General features: G+C 37.2%; 2 protein-coding genes across 5 annotated transcripts in view; one reads left to right on the plus strand and one right to left on the minus strand.

Annotated features, from left to right (window-relative positions):
- EXOC4 (exocyst complex component 4) overlaps positions 1–19,623 on the minus strand; it is an 816,109-nt gene that overhangs the window by 582,300 nt on the left and 214,186 nt on the right. For all 4 annotated transcript variants that reach the window (XR_007723890.1, XM_050782435.1, XM_050782436.1 and 1 more), the window contains exons 8-9: positions 6,664–6,809; positions 1,942–2,030 (exon numbers count right to left, since the gene is read on the minus strand). Coding sequence is in view for 3 of the 4 variants with exons in the window: in XM_050782435.1 (XP_050638392.1) it covers positions 1,942–2,030; positions 6,664–6,809 (235 nt within the window). In the remaining variant the exon portion in view is untranslated. The remainder of the gene's footprint in view (positions 1–1,941; positions 2,031–6,663; positions 6,810–19,623) is intronic.
- Positions 1–19,623, plus strand: part of CHCHD3 (coiled-coil-helix-coiled-coil-helix domain containing 3) — a 1,241,194-nt gene that overhangs the window by 535,001 nt on the left and 686,570 nt on the right. The window lies entirely within an intron of this gene.

The raw sequence follows: 19,623 nt of genomic DNA on the forward strand, positions 1-19,623 counted from the left end.
CCATCAAATAAATGTATGTGTATTAGAAGACAGGTGGAGAGAAAATATGGAGGCAAATGTAAACTGTTCCTTAAGGCAACTCTGAAGAGAAATTAAAATTAGGACACCGTGAATGTGAAGATACACTAACCTTAGATAAGCTGCTAAGGGCAGTTCAAGCACAATCCTACCTCCTGCAAGAATGTATGTTCTGTTATCATCATTTCCTTTCACTGTCGGCAGCCTAGCCTCTTCTCCTGGGAGGCAGCAGCCTGCCAGAGCATGGGTCACCCTCCTCCTTCACTCCTTTCTGTCCTTTCACTTGTTCCAGGTCTAATGACTGTCTGTACTCCTCTTCATCAAGACTCTCGACATGCACGTTGCACGTCTTCCAGAATGCATGACAACCCTTTCATATTAAATAAAATGTTGGTAGGCTAATCTCCTCTTCCTAATACCCTAAACATACTTCTAGGCTTGTACTTCTGGTGACCACATATATGGGCTGTAGAACTATCACTGTGATGTAACTATGAGAGAGTACAGCAGCATCTCTGAAAAAACTTAGAGGTTATTCTATTAATAACAAAGGTGAAGTTAGGAATGACAAGGCAATAGTCTTTAAATCAAGAAAGGTTCAGTGGTTACTTCATAGTCTTGTGGTATAGAATAATGAGTCTTAAAAACTAAATATTTAATTACACAGGCCAGTCACTGCAAAATGCTAATGTATCAAAGACAGTAAAAGTATTTGTTCCCATCCCTCATGGAGAAAAGCCCAGAGTTATAAAATAATTTGTGTAATCACTCCTTTCTTGTAATTTCTCTAGCAATTTATCCATACCACACACTCAGTTGTTAGTATTTACTTCCTGATATTGTTATTGACGTGTGTGTGTATGTATTTATGCACACACACATATGTATACTTTACTTTCATAACTAGATCTTTAGGCTTTATATTTCTTTGTACCCAACTTCTATTACTTCCAACACCTAAGATGTCTTACACTTAGCAGGCCCTCACCAAATTTTTTTTTTTTTTTTTTTGAACCGTGGTCTCATTTTGTCACTCAGGTTGAAGTGCCGTGGCATGATCTCAGCTCACTGCAACCTCTGCCTCTCAGGCTCAAGCAATCTCACCTCAGCCTGCTGAGTAGCTGGGAATACGCACATGCCACCATGCCCAACTAATTTTTGTATCTTTTTATAGAAACAGGGCTTCACCATGTCATCCAGGCTGGTCTTAAACTCCTGGACTCAAGTGATCTGCCCACCTCAGTCTCCCAAAGTGCTGGGATTACAGGTGTTAGTCACCACACCTGACCTCTAAATCTTTCGTAACTCATTACATTTACTATGATCAGCATCTTTTTGTCACAGAAGGAAATGTTATCAGTCTAATATATTTATTTATATTGCATTTATTTTCTAAATATTTTCTTCCTCAGCTTACAACTCTTTGGTAACCACACATGGGTATCAAAGATCCTGTGTATCACAGTTATGTCGATTATAACATACTATTTAGAGGAATCTTTTTCCCTTTCAATAATGACAGTGGTTGCGTTTTCCCTTTCCCAAATCTCAGGTACTCCTGTAATATTGTAGAAGGTGTCAAAAACAGCAATTAGAAGTGACAGTGGCAGTCGCAGAAGACCAGCATTCTCCTAGACTCCGACTGGACTCGGGTCTTCTGTTTAAGCAAGACAAGCCTGGCCTCATCTCTCTTTGCTTTGAATTCCCACTTGAACAGTCGCAGGTTTATGAGTCCTGTGGCCACAGTAATGTTTTACCTGCTTGGCAGCAGATGCTGGGAAATTATAGACGAAACAAATTATTAAGTCATTAAATGTTTGTTATCTTGAAAGGATCTTGTGAATTCAGGAAACAAACTCACACGCAATAAAGGAGATATTCCTCCAGAAAATTAATTTTTCCAGAGAAAAATCAATCACCCACCTTGCAGTTCTCCACTCCGACTATAGAGTTCCCTTCTCTGTTCTCGCAGATAGGCGCTCATACTGATGGCATGGGAGGACGATTCGAACCTGCAGAGAAACATAGGGGAAACAGACAAGCAAGTATAAAATGAGTAAGGGCTGACCAGCTCTGTATTCCACAAGTATTCTACTCTGGTCTGTGTGGTGCTCCCCGACGTTCTGTGATGAAGACACTTTGGCTATACCATGACAGGGCCAGGGCCAGCTGCCACAGACCTTGATTTATGAATGATATTCCTGGCTGAGGCTCCATTACAACCGTATTTGGATCTTTTGCTAATTCTCCATTTCAACTGGTACAACTCTGATCTGCCCCAACTTCCTTTTGCTTTCAGACCCCCATCTGCCTTTGCCAGGATCCTTATACATACAGCAATGAGAGCATCCTATGAAGTCATTCTAATTACGTTACCATCCAGCTCAAAAGTCACCAGTGACTGCCATCTGCCAACACAGACACACTGGCTCCTCAGAGCAGAACTCGCGCCTAACTCCCATAGGTAGAGGACTAGACAAAGGACATACTAGAAATGTGGCTGAAAAATGGCACCAGAAAAGCAAGGCAGCTATGGTCTCTCCCTAAATGGCCTAAAAAACAGTTTCTTCTCTAAATGGCTGCTAGTTTTTTGACCTGCTGCCTACCATATAAAATACTCTCAAAAATACCAAGCTACGCAATATTGTTCACACCTACCCAGGAACTATTTCAGAGGTTAGAAACACTGGTGAAGGAAGGAGAACGAGAGACTCATGACAAAGAACAGGTTTCTAAAACCTAAAATAATAACTATAAAAAGAAATAACAAAAACAAATCAGTCTTAAGAGAAACGTGCAAGTAAGAAAAAAACAGATAAAATTATGACATATCAAACAGTAAATCCTTTGATGTGCTAAGAGATTCCATTTCAAACTGAGATTTCAAAGGCAGGATAACAACCTGCCAGACGGAGGAATCCTTCTATGAATGACTGCCACTAAGGGGTAAGCAGCAACATAGTACAAGCAACAGTGCTAATGGGATAGGTTTCTGGCAACAAGGCAGGCACACCATCATTTTCTCAATTATGTCTTCTTTATCCTTTCCTTGACAAGGAAGATGAATACCAAGATGAATGTCAGTCTGTGAGGGAAACACTTGGGTTACTTGATCCCCTCTCTGCACCCTGCCAAGAACTAAGAGGGTACTAACAGCCAGAAAGCAGGCAAAGTGTGCAGTACTTCAAACATGCCACCTGCCAGTCAAGGGCAGAAAAGAAGCCACTGACCTCCAAAAAGCATGCTGACAGCTATTGATCAGATATGACAAAGAAAAAAAAATAAACTCTTAAGCAAAGAATAGAGAGGCACACATAGCACAATAAGGCAGGACTTAAACAAACTTAATTAACCTTAGCTAAGGGCAATTAAAGAGGGTAATAAAGTCCTTCACATACGTGATAAAAACAGATTACAGCTCGCCAAAATCTTAATCCTTTATGACTTGATGTATTTTTGCTACTCAGGAATTCTTTTTATGTCTGCGACAAGTCACAGATTGATATAATTTTGCAGTAAAAGAGGCACTAGAGATTGAGTCTCACCTCCTTATTTTATAGCCAGAGGCACTGAGACCTGCCCAGACTCACATGGGCTCAATGATAGAACCAAGACTGGAAACAAGTACATCTGTAATAATGGCCTAATTCTGTGTCTCTGTGATAAGTTTCATTACTGCCCAATAATAATAAATGTGTAATAATTATTTAAGACAATTTGTTCATTTCCAACAATTTCTATTTTTTTTTCCAATACCACAACTTCAGAAGCACTGGCTAAATGTTTGAAAATGTGTATGCCGTCTGACTGAGGCTGAAAGTCAGAGTGATGGTTGAGAGCATGAACTCTAAAAACCCTAAAGCCTGCTTTCTGCAATGATTCCATATTTAGAAGGTTCAATTGAGCTAGAAATAGAGAAAAGAAAAAAGAGAAGAGGAGAGGAGAGGAGAGAAGAAGAGAAAAGAAGAGAAGAGAAAAGAAGAGAAAAGAAAAGAAAAGACAAGACAAGAAAAGAGCCTGGTGAGGCGCATTTGAGACAGTGTCAGTTGCCTCTACCAACTACCTTTTCCTTCTACTATCTTTGTGCTTGCTGGTATAGCTCTGATTCCATCTGGGCATTCTACTTCCTTGCTCTTTACTCAGTCATGTGCTCAGAAAAAGTGGCTTCCTCTCCAGCTGGAAACCTAGCACCAGAGAGGAACCTGACTAGTTTAAGACAACCACTGAGATCTGCTTCCCCTTGCCAGTGACTAATTTAGTAATGGGCTTATGACCCAATCCTAGAGCTTAATAGGAACTTACCAAAGAGTTTTGTCACTAGCAGAAATGACTAATAAATTGATAATTAATAAGTACTAATTTAAAAATATTTAAAATGGTACAGCCACTTTAGAAGACAGTTTGACAGTGTCTTATGAAGCTAAACATAGTATTACCAAATGATCCAGCAATGTTGCTCCCAGGTATTTACAAAAATGAGTTGAAAAGTTATGTCACACCAAAACCTGCACATGAGTGTTTAGAGCAGCTTTATTCATGATTGCTAGAAGTTGGAAGCAACCAAAATGCCCTTCCATAGGTAAATAAGCAAGCTATGGCATATCCACACAAACGAATGGTACTCAGCAACACAAAGAGACATCTATCAAGCCACAGAAAGATGTGGAAGAAATTTAAATGCATATTGCTAAGTGAAAGAAGCCATTCTGAAAAGGCTAAACACTGATTCTGACTACACGACATTCTGGAAGAAGCAAAACCTGTGGAGATAGTCAAAAGATCAGAGGTTGCCAGGGGTTAGGGAGGGTGGAGGGATGAATATGTGGTGAATGGAAGATGTTTAGGGCAGTGAAACTGTTCTGCATGACACTGTAATGGTGGATACATGACCTTATGCCTTTGTGAAGACCCATTGGAACTGTGCAACTCAAAGAGTAAACCCTAATGTAAACTATGGAATTTAGTTAATAATGACATGTCAATACTGGTTCATCAATTCTAACAAACAGACCATGCTAATACCAGATGTTAACAGGGTAAAACGAGAATGGGGAAATATAAAGGAACTCTCTGTGTTTCCTGCTCTACTTTTCTATAAAGCTAAAACTGTTCTAAAAATAAAGTCTATATGTTTTTTTAAAGAGACAGATTCACAGGGAGAATCACATGCTATTTTCTTGCCCACACTGTCTTTAGTGGACTGGACACACCTCGTGATCACAATAGAAAACATTACTAATGTGTTGAGAATGGCAATACAGAGAGATGGAAAGGGCTGAGTCCTTTACGATACTGTACAGTTGAATTAAGGAAACATCCACATTCATCCCTGTTATGTGAGATAGTAACTTTCCTATAGTTCAACCTGTTGTACTTAAGGTTTTATGTTACTTGCAGCCTAAAGCATTTTAACTGATATTGCAGCTACTCTCTGAATAAAACTATTTAAAAAGGAATGCATTCAATAAACGGAATAGATTTCATTTCTGGCAGGGACATACTAAATAAATCTCTCTGCTAGATCACAAAATAAATAAACTGTTGAAGCTTTCTTTAATTATTAAAAACACTACAAATCTAAGACAAAAACAAGCCTCAAATGTGAATCAATAGAAGGTATTAGAGCTCCAACTAGTGAAAAAGAACAAATTCAATATACTGGGATACTTCTGTGGTGGTCACTTTACATGCTTATATTTACAGACACAACTTCTTAAATATCTACTAAACCCTCAAAAGAAATAGATCTAAAGTAAGACTGCCAGGATTTAAATCCTCCTTCTACCACATGTTAGCTATGCGACCTTATATAAATTCCTTAACCATTCATGTCTCAATTTTTTTTATGTATACAAAGTATACAACCCTTGCCTATAAGGTTGTTGTAATTAGTAAATAAAATAATCTATGAAAATAATGTAATGCCTTGATTAGCACTTAGTAAGAACTCGATAAACGTTAGCTACTACTGCTGCTGCTGAAATTCAGTATAATCCAATTTAAAGTATGTTTAATTGAGATTATTTTGGGAAACTCACCCAGTATACTGCCTGATACCTAGGAAACAATCAATGGTAGCTGTTATTATTGAAGTTATTATCAATATTATTAACTATTAGCTGTTGCCAAGAGATACACACTTTGGGCACATGGCTTGTTGGAGTTAACGAAAGTAATAATTAGGAAAAAAAAAAAACCTAGATTGTTCTTTTATTAAACAAGTAACCACATAAGGCCCAATACTGCTTAGCTAGAAACATTTGCATAACTTTATTAACAAACGTTGTTTCTTGGCTCTTGGGGCTTTTTCAAGGCTGACATATTTCATTTCCTTTCATTTCATATAAAATTCCCCAGAAATAATTGGGGATTTTCATTTCTCTTAATTTTAAATAAAACTTCTCTGAAACAAGTTCCAGAAATTTTTATTAGGAGTTCCAGGTAGTCCAGTCACCATACCCAAAACAGCCACTTCACCTGACAGAAAACAAAAATAAATAAAACTCAACATATATTCACTTCCTCTAAATTACTTCAATCAACTTAAGCTAGAGAAAGTTATGGCTATCAATAAAGTAGGAAGTCATCTTACTTCAGTCTAAGAATTCTTAAAACCTATTATCTTACCAGCAGAATAATACTTACTTGAAAAGAGAATTTTTTGGCCTTTGAGGTTTCTTCTTGGCAAAAAAGGCTGCAAACTCTCGTCCAGTGCTGGCATAGCTTAGTTGAGCTGATGGTTCAGAAGCCGTACGAGTATTTTTCATATCCAAGTACTCAGTTAACAGCATCTGTGCAACCAGATAAACAAGTTAATGTTAATATACACATTTTTAATGTGCTATTAAGAAAAACTATTTTAAAACCATGCAAATCTAATTCTAAAACCTCATGCTTGACATTCAGGAATATATTAACCTGGTCATTAATTTTCCTAGTTGGGGATCTAAGAAAAGATTCATTATAGCTGGTAAGTCATTTACTTGTTACCTATTCATATAGGGAAGAGGTGTGGTGGGCATCTGAACATGGGAGTAAAAGGAACATTTTTATTGAGTATCTACTATGTGCTAGATATTGTGCTGAGTGAGTGAATCAACATTCCTCTTTAATCACAATTTAATCCTCACTATTCTGAACTACAGCAGCATTAGCAGCAATGCCATAACATTTACTCAGGGCTTACTATGATGCAGGCAACATGTTAATCCATGTAAAATGTATTATCTCTTTTAAAGCACAGAATTTTATCAGATAAATTCACAGATTATAAACAAAGAAATGGAGCTTACAGAGGTTCAAGAGCTGTAAAGTGATCCCTAGTGGACTAGGAAGTCCATGCTCTTACCACTCACTATTACACATAGTGGATAAACACTACAACAAACCTGCCAATAAGAGATACAGAAAGGCCACAGGAAGCTAAGAAGTCCTGACCTACAAAGAATTTCCATAGCCACTACTCATTTGAGAGCTTCAACAGAAGAAAAGCAATTGCCTTTTAAAAAATCGACTACTAGGTAGGCAAAGTGGCTCATGCCTGTAATCCCAGCACTTTGGGAGGCTGAGGTAGGAGTATCACTTGAGGCCAGAAGTTCAAGACCAGCCTGACCAACATAGTGAAACCTTATCTCTACTTAAAAAAAAAAAAAAATTGACTGGGTATGATGGTGCACAAGTGTAGTCCCAGCTACTTGGGAGGCTGAAGCACAAGAATCACTTGAAGCAGAGGTTGCAATGGGCTGAGATCACGCCACTGCACTCCAGCCTGGGTGACAGAGTGAGACTCCGTCTCAAAAAAATTAAAAAATTAAAAAATTGACTACTGCCAACAGGTTCTACTTATAAAATCAATCCAATTTAAAATCTAAGAATTATCACAAAGCAAAAACCCATAACAAATACACTAAAAACAAAAGGCAGCAAATTGAAACATGCTACCAGAGAGATCATGTAACCACAAAGACAATAAGAAGGAAGAGTTACAAAATGACTAGAAAACAAGTAACAAAATATCAGCAGTAAGTCCTTACCTATCAATAATAACACAATGTAAATGAACTAAATTCCCTGATTAGATACACAGTAGCTGAATGAATTAAAAAACAAGACCCAGGCTGGGTGCGGTGGCTCACACCTGTAATCCCAGCACTTTGGGACTTTGGGAGGCAGAGGAGGACAGATCACGAGATCAGGAGATCAAGAGCATCCTGGCTAACACGGTGAAACCCTGTCTCTACTAAAAATACAAAAAATTAGCTGGGCGTGGTAGTGGGCGCCTGTACTCCCAGCTACTAGGGAGGCTGAGGCAGGAGGATGGCATGAACCCGGGAGGCAGAGCTTGCAGTGAGCCGAGATCACGCCGCTGCACTCCAGCCTCGGCAACAGAGTGAGACTCTGTCTAATAAATAACAAATAAATAAATACATAAATAAGACCCAGTAATGTGGTGCATGCAAGAAACTCACTTTGCCTATAAAGACACATGGACGAAAAGTAAAGATATGGAAAAAGTTATTCCATACAAATGGAAAACACAACAGAGTAGGATTTGCTATACCAATACCAGACAAAATAGACTTTAAGTCAAAAACTGTAAAAAAGATTAAAAAAAAGGACATTAATTAAGGGATCAATTGTGCAAGAGAATATAACAATAGTAAATATATATGCACCCAACACAAGAGCACACAGGTCTATAGGTGGCAGTAAATGGACTTTATTTCATTTTCTTATTTCAATCCAATAAGGATTGCACCTGGAAAGTATAAAACATGTCAATAGACTGGTAAATATTTTTTATTTATTTATGAAGCCACTAGAGTATTATTCAGTATGTGAATGAAATAATATAATGATAAATACTATCTCTGTTAATACATCACCCAAACTATCCAATGATCAGGGAGAATATTGAGTTGGGTCTCTAGGAACAACTCAACTCAGGGACTAAATTATATTGTATATTTGTCACTGCTACTAATAAGATTTTCAGCAATCTGTGATCAAAAAGACCAATAAACCAGAAAAGAATTTCAAATTAAAATAACACAGAAAGATGTATAGAAATGCATTGTTTCACTCATATTTCAGATGGTTAACACCAACATGACAGAGCGATGTTTCTACTAAAGCGTGAAAATGCATTAATCCAAGTAACTCTTTTGAGGACTTGCTGTCCTAGAATCCAATGATTAAGGCCTTGTGTAATAAAATACTGACCTCAAAACACAGGTATTTTAAGATAATTTTGCTTTTTCTCATCATCAGTAAAGTCCCTTTAATTGTTACCACTCAGCATTGTTAGTCTATTCCTATCCACCCACTTCTGCTTTCAATCTGCAAACACATACTTATCCTACTTTCTCAAAAAAATCTTGCATTGGTCCTCATGCTATATCTATAATCTTATTTTCCTTTTGTCTTTGGGTTCCAAACTTTAAAAAGTAGCCTTTACATCTACTGTTTCCTTTATCACAATGTGATTTATTCCTCATTTCTCTCCTGAGCTCTAGTCCCACATCTGTGACTGCATGCTTGATACATATTCACATATTTCACTAATAAAATCAACTTCTCTGAAACCTAAATCATCTTCCCACAAAAGCATTAATTCCTTCTGTCTTCTTTTTGTTGGTAGTTTCTTATTTTCACTACTTTTCAGGTTTAAAACTTCAGGACCATCTTTTGATACATTTCCATACCCTTTGTGCCCATAAAGGAATTAGTCCTCAAGATCATTAATGACTGTTCCTCAACTCTCTCCTAGTTTGCCCATTTCTGTCCATTTTGACAGCCACCAACTTAGTTCAATTAGTATTCACTGAATTTTCTGTCTCTCATATCTTACCCTTCCAGTCCTCCTCACATACTATCAACAGACAGTCCTAAAACACTGCTGCTATCATCAGAAGGCTACTCCTTTCATCGTCTACAATATTCTGACTTCAATACATATTTCCAAGTGTATCTTATTCTCTCAAATGTGAACCCAACACTGCAATCAAAATTACTTAACTCTTCCCTTAATATATGTGGGCATTCTCATTTCTAAAAGGCCTAATCTAGATTACCTTCTCTCCTAAATAAATACCAACAAACCCTTCCAAGAACAATTCCAATGTTTTTTCTTCAATGAGCCCTTCCCAGGCCACTGTAGTTGGCCATACCCTTTCCTGAACTCTTAAAACACCCATTTTCTACATCATTCAATAGGTATTCATCAAAAACTGCCTGATATTATTAGCCCTTATTTAATAAAAAAGACACCTGACTACCCCCAATTTATATGTTCCTTAAAGCATTACATTTCTTTACTTCCACCATAGAGCCATGCAACAGACCAGCAAATCAAAAAAATACAACTGCTGAACATTTTTTTTAAAGTATATAAGAAGCCTTAATGAATATGTTGTTACATGCAAATTAAAAATAGTCTCCAAAGTAGAATGAACTCTGTAAATTAATCCTCAGTACAAAAATCTACAATACAAATAAAATTTAAAAGAAAAGGAATGGTTGTGATTTTTAACCACAGATAAAATGTCTTTGGAGCATCTAATATATCTTCTTAGCTTAAATGAGTATTTGTTCCTTCACTAAGATACCTATAGATTGATATGTGTGTGTGTGTGTGCGCGCGCGTGTGTGTGTGTGTGTGTGTATGTATATATATATATATATATATTTTTTTTTTTTTTTTTTGAGACAGAGTCTCGCTCTGCCACCCAGGCTGGAGTGCAGTGGCCTGATCTCGGCTCACTGCAAGCTCCGCCTCCCGGGTTCACGCCATTCTCCTGCTTCAGCCTCCCGAGTAGCTGGGACTACAGGCGCCCACCACCTCGCCCGGCTAGTTTTTTGTATTTTTTAGAAGAGACGGGGTTTCACCGTGTTAGCCAGGATGGTCTCGATCTCCTGACCTCGTGATCCGCCCGTCTCGGCCTCCCAAAGTGCTGGAATTACAGGCTTGAGCCACCGTGCCCGGCCAATGAGTATATATTAACATGCATCTATCGACATTTATACCAAAATTACTATCTTTGCAGAATACTGGTATCTCATAAAAACAGGAGTAGTGGTTTGCACAGATTTCAGTCTGTACAACTATGAACCCCATTTTCCTTGCTTTTTTTTTCTTGCCTTTTTTTTAAGATGGAGTCTCGCTCTGTTGCCCAGGCTGGAGTGCAGTGGCACGATCTCGGCTCACTGAATCCATCGCCTCCCAGGTTCAAGCGATTCTCCTGCCTCACTCTCCTGAGTAGCAGGGATTACAGGTGCGTGCCACCACACCAAGCTAATTTCTGTATTTTTAGTAGAGACAGGGTTTCACCGTGTTAGCCAGGACGGTCTCGATCTCCTGACCTCGTGATCCACCCGCCTCAGCCTCCCAAAGTGCTGGGATTACAGGCGTGAACCACTACGTCCTGCCCCAATTTTCTTGACTACTAACTTCACATATTCAGTGATTTACATTAAGCCATAGTATATTGGTCCTCCTTGATGAATCTGATAATAGACATGAGAAATAGTAACACGAAAACATCACCTCAAGCTCCTAACATGAACTAAGACTCAATTTCTCTTGGACAATATTTTAAATGTGCCCATATTAAATACTGGAATTTTCAATAACTTGCTCTTTTAAAATGCAAGTGCCCAAGAGTTTGTATTCTGGGTACAGCAAAGCAGTTCTCATTGAACTGGTCCTCTTGCTGATAATTGTAAAAGCCAAAAAAATACTAAAAAATAAGAATTTGAAGACCCTAGAGAGGAATCTAGTTAGGCAGAAACTGACAGCTATGATCCCTGGAAGAAACAAGGAAGCACAGTAGGTGAATCCCTCTGGCTTTCTTCCAGAAGGCACCTCCTGGTTTTCATGGAGCAAGGGAAGAGCCCAAGCAGAAAGTATAGTGTTACCCGATACAGGATGTCTCAAAGGCACTTGAAAAGGATGAGAGACAAAATCAGGCTAATACATCCACCAAATTATAACCTTGATTCCTGAAAACATTATAGCCAAGAGACTGAAATAATATAATAATATTTTTAAGGTAGGATGTCCATTTTAAATTACCAAAAATTATCGGGTTTTCCTCATAGATTTACTATGAATAGAGTGTTAATAACAGAAAAAGTTATTTTTTTCAATATAGCAGTCTAATTTCCCCATTGTATAAAGTCTAAAATATTCTGCAGTAAGGAAAGCAAAGGAAAAATCATCGTTTTGAAAACAAAGTGGATGCCTGCTCAATTATACTCATTGTCAGTGGCAGTTGTACAATTAAAACCACTAATGCTATGGTCTTGTGAATGGTTCATTAGTGTTCAGAATAAAACAAATCAAAAACTTCCAAGAGTACACAGGTATTTTGGGTCCTGTATCAAACATCTGATCAAACTACTCATGTTTTGTTTTTTTTTCTTTTTCCCAAGAGAATAGCTCTTAGCAAAGAAAGCCCAGTTTTAATAGCTTCCAAATGCTTTCATTCATTTTAAATATATATTTATTTAACACATAAAATATGCAAAGTATTATGCTAGATATAAAACCAGGACTCAAAAATAAGTCCTTCCCTCAGTGTACTTATCTAGTAATAGAGACACACATGAATGACTACAATACAAAGGAGAAAGTGGTAAAACATCAGGACAAAAATATGGCTAAGTGCATTTGTAGGAGGACAAGATGGCTCCTACCTAGGGCAACAAAAAAAGCATTCAAGATCATGGAACTATAGAAGGACATAAATTGAATCTTAGAATGTGTGGGGAAAAAAAAAGGCACAGAACAGAATAAGCAAAGAAATAGTGCTGGAACCATTTAGGGCGTCTTCAGTAACTAACAAATATTTCAGGTGACATTAAAATGACCAACGAGAGGTAAGCCTGGAAAGGGAGTACACTGACAAACTTCCAAGAATCTTTCAAAAAAAAAAAAAAAAAGAATCTGTAATAACAAACTTACAAACTGAAGCCAAATACAAAATGAGGCAATGAAAAAAGAGTTTTAAACAGGCAAATGAAATGGTGATAAACATGCTGTATGTAAATTGATCTGACAGCATACAAAATTATTGACTGGAAGGAAATGGGATTGGAGGCAAAAAGAATGATCAGGAAAATCCTATAAAGGAAGGAGAGCAAGAAGAGACAACCTACCAAGACAGCTCAATTTAGAAAATTGAAAGGTTTTAAACTAAAGCAGTGGCAATAAGATTAGACAATTAGGACAAATTTAAGAGTCAAGGCAGAGAAAAAAAATGAACAAAATTTAATCAGTCATTCTGAAAAAAAAGGAGAAAAAAGAAAAAAGGAGAAATAAAAGCAATGGCTAAAAGATTGCTATTTGAGGGATTTAAAAAATTATGGTTCTATGAACAATAATTAAGAATGCACGAAAAATGGGTTTCGTGGCACATGGCAGCAATAAATTTTGTTTGGAATATACTCCCTTGAACTTGAAGTAAATAATGTGAATAGGTTAAGATTGATGGTATTTCCATGTTCTATAAGTTAATAAATTTGCATTAGGTCAAAAAGTTCCTTGGTGATGCTAGCTGCAGGTTTTTCACAAGTGTCTTTTATGAGGTTGAGTAAGTTTCATTTTTTAATGAATAATCAGTGGAGGTCAAGTGCTTTTCCATATCTATTGAGATGATTATGTGACTTTGGCTCTTTATTAATATGATAATACATTAATTGACTTTTAAAATAAATCCCAATGAATCACGGTATAATACAGTTTATATGTCGATACATTCAGTTTGTTAATATTTTGTTCAACATATTATACTTATGTTTGTAAGTCTACAGTTTCCTATAATACTTTGGCTTTGTTATTGAGTAAGACTGGCCTACTAGGATGCATTAGAAACTGTTTCTCTATTTTCTGAAAGAGTTTGCAAAGAACTGGTATTATTTCATCTTTAAATGTTTGACAGAATATTTGTGTGAAATACATAATATGCAGGAAAATTTTTAATTACTAATTTATTTGTTATAGGACAATTCAGATTTTCTATTTCTTCTTGAGTCAGTTTTGGTACTTTGTGTCTTTGTAGAAATTTGTCTGTTTCATCTACATTGTCTGACTGGCATATCATAGTAGTATCAGAATCCTTTTAATTTCTGTATAGAGTCTGTAGTTACATCTCCTCTTTCATTTCCTGATTTTGGTATTCTTTAGATCTCCTTCTTTTTTAATTGGTTGGTTAAGATATATCAATTTTTGATCTTTACAAAAGACCTCTATTTGGTTCCATTGTTTTTCTCTACAGTTGTCCTGATTTTTATTTCATTGATTGTCACTTTACCTTTATTATTTCCTAACCTCTGCTTGCTTTGGCTTTGAGTTTTCTCCTTTTTTTTTTTGTTTTGAGATGGAATTTCACTCTTGTTGCCCAGGCTGGAGTACAATGGTATGATCTCGGCTCACTGCAACCTCCACTTCCTGGGTTAAAGTGATTCTCCTGTCTCAATCTCCTGAGTAGTTAGGATTACAGACCCCCACTACCAAGCCCAGCTACTTTTTTGTATTTTTAGTAGAGATACGATTTCACCATGTTGGCCAGGCTGGTCTTGAACTCCTGACCTCAGGTGATCCACCCACCTCAGCCTCCCAAAGTGTTGGGATTACGGGTGTGAGCCACTGCCCCTGGCTGAGTTTTCTCCTTTTTCTAGCTCTTGGGATGAAAACATATGATTATTCATTTTAGGTCTTTCTTTTTTTACCCATAGTTTATTCAGAAGTTTGTTGTCTTATTTTCAAATATTTGGGGACCTCCAAATTTCTTCCCTTTTTTTGTTTAATTCTGTTGTGGTCAGAGAATATACTTTGTGTGATTTCAATTCTTTTAAATATATTGAGATTTACTTGGTGATCTAGTATATAGATTCACATGGAGAATATTCTATATGACCTTGAGATCATCTGAATTCTGATGGTGTTGACTGTACCATACATGTCAGTTTAAATCAGGGTGGTTAATAGTGTTGCTCAAGTCTTCTCTGTATTTTCTTCTAGTTGTTCTATTAATTGTTGAAAAAGAGTATTCATTATTTTTAAAAATCACCAACCATAATTACTGAATTTTCCACTACTCCTTTCAGTCAATTTTTCCTCCACGTATTTTGGATCTCACGGTATTTCAATAGTTTGTTATTTCTATTTTCACTCTTAAAAAGCGAAGACAAGTTGGCCAGGCGAGGTGGCTCATGCCTGCAATCCCAGCACTTTGGGAGGTTGAGGCGGGCGGATCACGAGGTCAGGAGCTCAAGACCATACTGGCTAACACGGTGAAACCCTGACTCTACTAAAAAAATACAAAAAATCAGCCAGGCATGGTGGCAGGTGCCTGTAGTCCCGGCAACTCGGGAGGCTGAGGCAGGAGAATGGCGTGATCCTGGGAGGCTGAGCTGCAGTGAGCCAAGATGGTGCCACTGCACTCCAGCCTGGGCGACAGAGCGAGACTCCATTAAAAAAAACAAACAACAAAAAAAAGACAAATAAAAGAGATAATGCTAGGGGACGGCACAAAAATGGTCTCAACATTCAAAGGTATATTCCTAACTATAGCTTCAATATATTCTCTGCCCATTTCATTTAAACATACTTTAAAGTTCATTCTACCTATTTACATTGCTTTCTCCCCTTTTCTCTTCAACTTTGACTACCAAACTCTAGAACTGTCTTACCCCATTACAAAAACTTCAGGCTGGGTGCAGTGGCACATGCCTATAATCCTAACACTTTGGGAGGCCAAGGCAGGAGGAATGCTTGAGGCCAGGAATTCAAGACCAGCCTGGGTAACAGTAGTGAGGTCCTGTCTCTACCAAAAAAAAAAAAAAAATTAAAAACTAGCCAGGTGTGTATGTGCCTGTAGTCCCAGCTTCTTGGGAGGCTGACCCAAGAAGATCCTTTGAGCCCAGGAGTTCGAGACTACCGTGAGTTATGACTGCACTACTGCACTCCAGTCTGGATGACAGAGTGAGACCCTAACTCCAAAAAAAAAAAAAAAAACTTCAGCTACTGGTTAATTGTTAATTAGCACAATTTTACTCTGTTGTAAGACTAATATGTTTCATCAAAATATATTGACTCCTTCTATCATCACAGAGTCTTTCTCAGTCTCCTAGATTCCAATAACCTCCACTCTACTATTCTTTAGGATTCTGTGTCCTTCGGAAATACTCCATCTATAAGGTCACCAACTCTGAGTTCTCTTTGTCCACAATGTTTTATCTCCTCCCAAAAACTATAGACCTCTTCCTTCTCAGTTTGTGCTAAAATTCTGGGAAGACTGGTCTGCACATAGGAATCACTTGGAGAACTCTTTTAAAATAGAAACTCATGTGCCTGCCTTAGAACTACAAAATGAGAGGGTCATATATAAAAACGCAGAAAGTCTGTGCTTGAAATCAACTCTACTACTTATTAGTTATGTGACCTGGTCAAGTTACTTAATCTTTCTAAGCCTCACTTCTCACATCTGTGAAATAAAAACAATAATAAAAGATAATAAAAGAACTATTTCATAGAAGCACACGTTTACCTGTGTAACAAACCTGCACATCCTACAAATGTACCATTGAACTTAAAAGTTGGAAACAGAAAAAGAACTATTTCATAGAATTAATATGAAAAAAATTTTAACAATGCATATAAAATGCTTAGCACATAACAGACTATTACTATCTTTCAGGATAAGGCTCAGAAATCTGTTTCCTTTCTAATATATTCCAGTAACTATATATCTATGATATTACCTCTCAGAACCTCAGTTTCTTCATCTGTAAAACAGAAATAATATCATCTATTCCACAGTACTATCATCAGGGTCAAATGAATATTCCACTTAGAACACTGCCTGAAGCACAGTAATCAATTTATACGTGTAAATGAGTTAATGAATGGGTAAATGAAATTATCTGTGTATCTTCATCATCTCCTCACAATTATCATTCTTCTCCTTCTTTCCTCTTCCCCTTTGCTCTACAATAAAGGTCTCAATCACCAAATCCAGGCTTTTGCTAATACTCATTCTCTAAACTTTTGGAATGTTTTCTTTCACTTCGATGAGTTTGATTACCGTATTTTACAACCTAACTACTTGAGCATTAGTAGTTAGGTTGTAAGAACTAACACTAATACTTAAGACTATTACTTGAGTATTAGTAGTTAGGCTGTAAAATGCGGTAGTCAAACCATGGAAGTAAAATATCCTAACCCTTGCTCCTGCTCTCTTCCATTTTTATTATTTCCACATTTTGAATGATTCCCAATTATCCCTCTTACATCATACTTTCTCCCAAGCTCCAAAGATACACTGCCATTGCCTGCAAGAATGTCTGGGTTCTCACATCCATATCACAGTAAGCAGGTCAAAACAATGCAGCAGACGTTTAGGAAATGCTAAAGCATGGGTCCAACAAACTCAGCCTGACCAGGTAAACTCTCTACTACCGCCTCTCCTCAAAGGGAGGAAGGGGACCAAAGGGGAGGAACTCCTTAATGTCATCATTCTTCTGATCACCTCGAATCAAAATGTGTAGTTAGTTGTGGCTCTTCTCAGTCTCGTTCTCCAAATCACCTACCAAATCCTACAAACTTCACAGTACACATTTCACGTCCAGTTCCTCTTCTAAATATTTTCATTCCCATACTCATCTTTCTAAATCAAGCCCTCATTATCTTTCATGCAGATTATTAAAACAGTCTCCCACTGGCCATATCCTGCCTTATGCATCTCATGACAGTCTATCCCACAACCTGCTACCAGATTAAACTCAATGTTTTCATTCCTCTGACAAGTCCTTCAATGGCTTCCTCCATGCCTTCAAAATAAATAAACCTCTATCTTCTCATTATTATTCAGCACTTCTCACAACACAGCTCCAATCAACCTCTGTAGGATTAGATCCTATTGGTTCCTTTTACATCATTACCAGTTGATTAAACTAAAATTTTATTTCCTGTTTCCTAAATAACTCCCAAAGGCTTTCCACCAAGTCTAAATTTATCTAATTTTTTTTCCTGCCATTAACTACTCTTCCATTTATCAAGTAAAGGGAATGTTAGCTGTATATCAGGTATCAGGGAAAAATAATTTTTTTTTTTTAAGCTTGGGGTATGAGATCAAGAAAGTGAATCTAAGTAGAATTTAATGGATTTTAGCAAGCTACTTTTGCTCCATTCAGATGTTACTAATCAGACTTACATGCACGGAGATGAAGCCAACCCCATGCATGAGGAAACAGAGGTAGGGGCTCATAGCTTTGAAGTTTTATCTTCTCATGGAGCTGCTACCTCTACCTTCTTCTTTTGAAAGTTCTTCTTGCACTGGTCTTTTTACATAACTTCCCCTTGGTCTTATGATGACAACTATGTGCCTCTATCTTCCCATCAGATGTAAATGTGTAGCATGCTGGTGGGTAGAATAAATCATTCTTATATTCTTTTCTAGCTAAAGGTCAACATCTCACCAGTAGACTGACACTCAAGTTGAGGTTACAGGGAACCAGTGAGTGGCGTATATCTCTAAAAGATGCTGTTTTTTTTTTCCTGGTTTTCACCTACTTACTATAGTCACTTTAGATCAATGCCAGACATTAATATTTCATATTCTCAAGAGGAAAAAAAGCACATATATGAAAATTGTAAAATATGTTTATGATTTATTCAACTCATATTTACAAATATATTTGTTCATATTAATATTTATACATATACATATCTATATACTGAGAATAAACATAAATGAGCATACTGTGTAAAAAAGCCATGATTCCGGTCTTCTGGGAGATTGCCATCTATCTCGACTGTCAACTATGATATCTCTAATTAAAACCCACACAGCAGTTTGTATCTCTCAAGGATATCATCTTGCAGTTATTTGCCTTCTCTGCTGCCTGTCAGCCAGGTCTTTTCTTTGTATCTCTGTCAACATCTAGGCACAGTGTCTTAAAGTAGGGACTCTCTAGTAGGTTACCTAAATTGAAAGTTAGATGCTCCAAACAGCAGCTACTTATTGCTGTTTCACATTCATAGATGAGCTCCTCGGAGTACAACTACAACACCCATGGTGAAACTTCAGGCTTTTTGAGGCACATTAATTTACTTACATTATAGGAATACCATTTATTACATTTCTGCTCCAATGAGATAAGTGCCACCCTAACGACCTGAAAGAGTTAATGCATCTTGGAAAAGACCCAAATTACTCTCTGGAGACAGTTTATTCAATTAAGTGTCTAAGATCCAGCATTTTCAATTAGCAGTTCAGTTACTAAAGATGCTTTTATATTGGTTATCTGTAATATGTAAATAGTGACACACTTATAAAAAAGATTTGCCTATAGTTCATTCAAAATAGAATTTTTAGAGATAACAATTGCGAATTCAGATTCAGCCAGCATTTACTTTGTACTTACCAAGTGCCAGGAACTGTGTCAAGTACCTTCTAATTGGAATTTAAGGGGAACATTGTAAAGACCAGGAGATAAGGGGGTTTGGAAGCACTGAGAATACAAGGCACCAGAATGCAGAGACAAATAAAGTGGTTCTGTTCTTTAAGGAGTCCACAAAGAACATCTCAACCGAATTCATTG

Source organism: Macaca thibetana, chromosome 3 (genome assembly GCF_024542745.1).
Source record: "Macaca thibetana thibetana isolate TM-01 chromosome 3, ASM2454274v1, whole genome shotgun sequence".
Taxonomy (NCBI): domain Eukaryota; kingdom Metazoa; phylum Chordata; class Mammalia; order Primates; family Cercopithecidae; genus Macaca; species Macaca thibetana.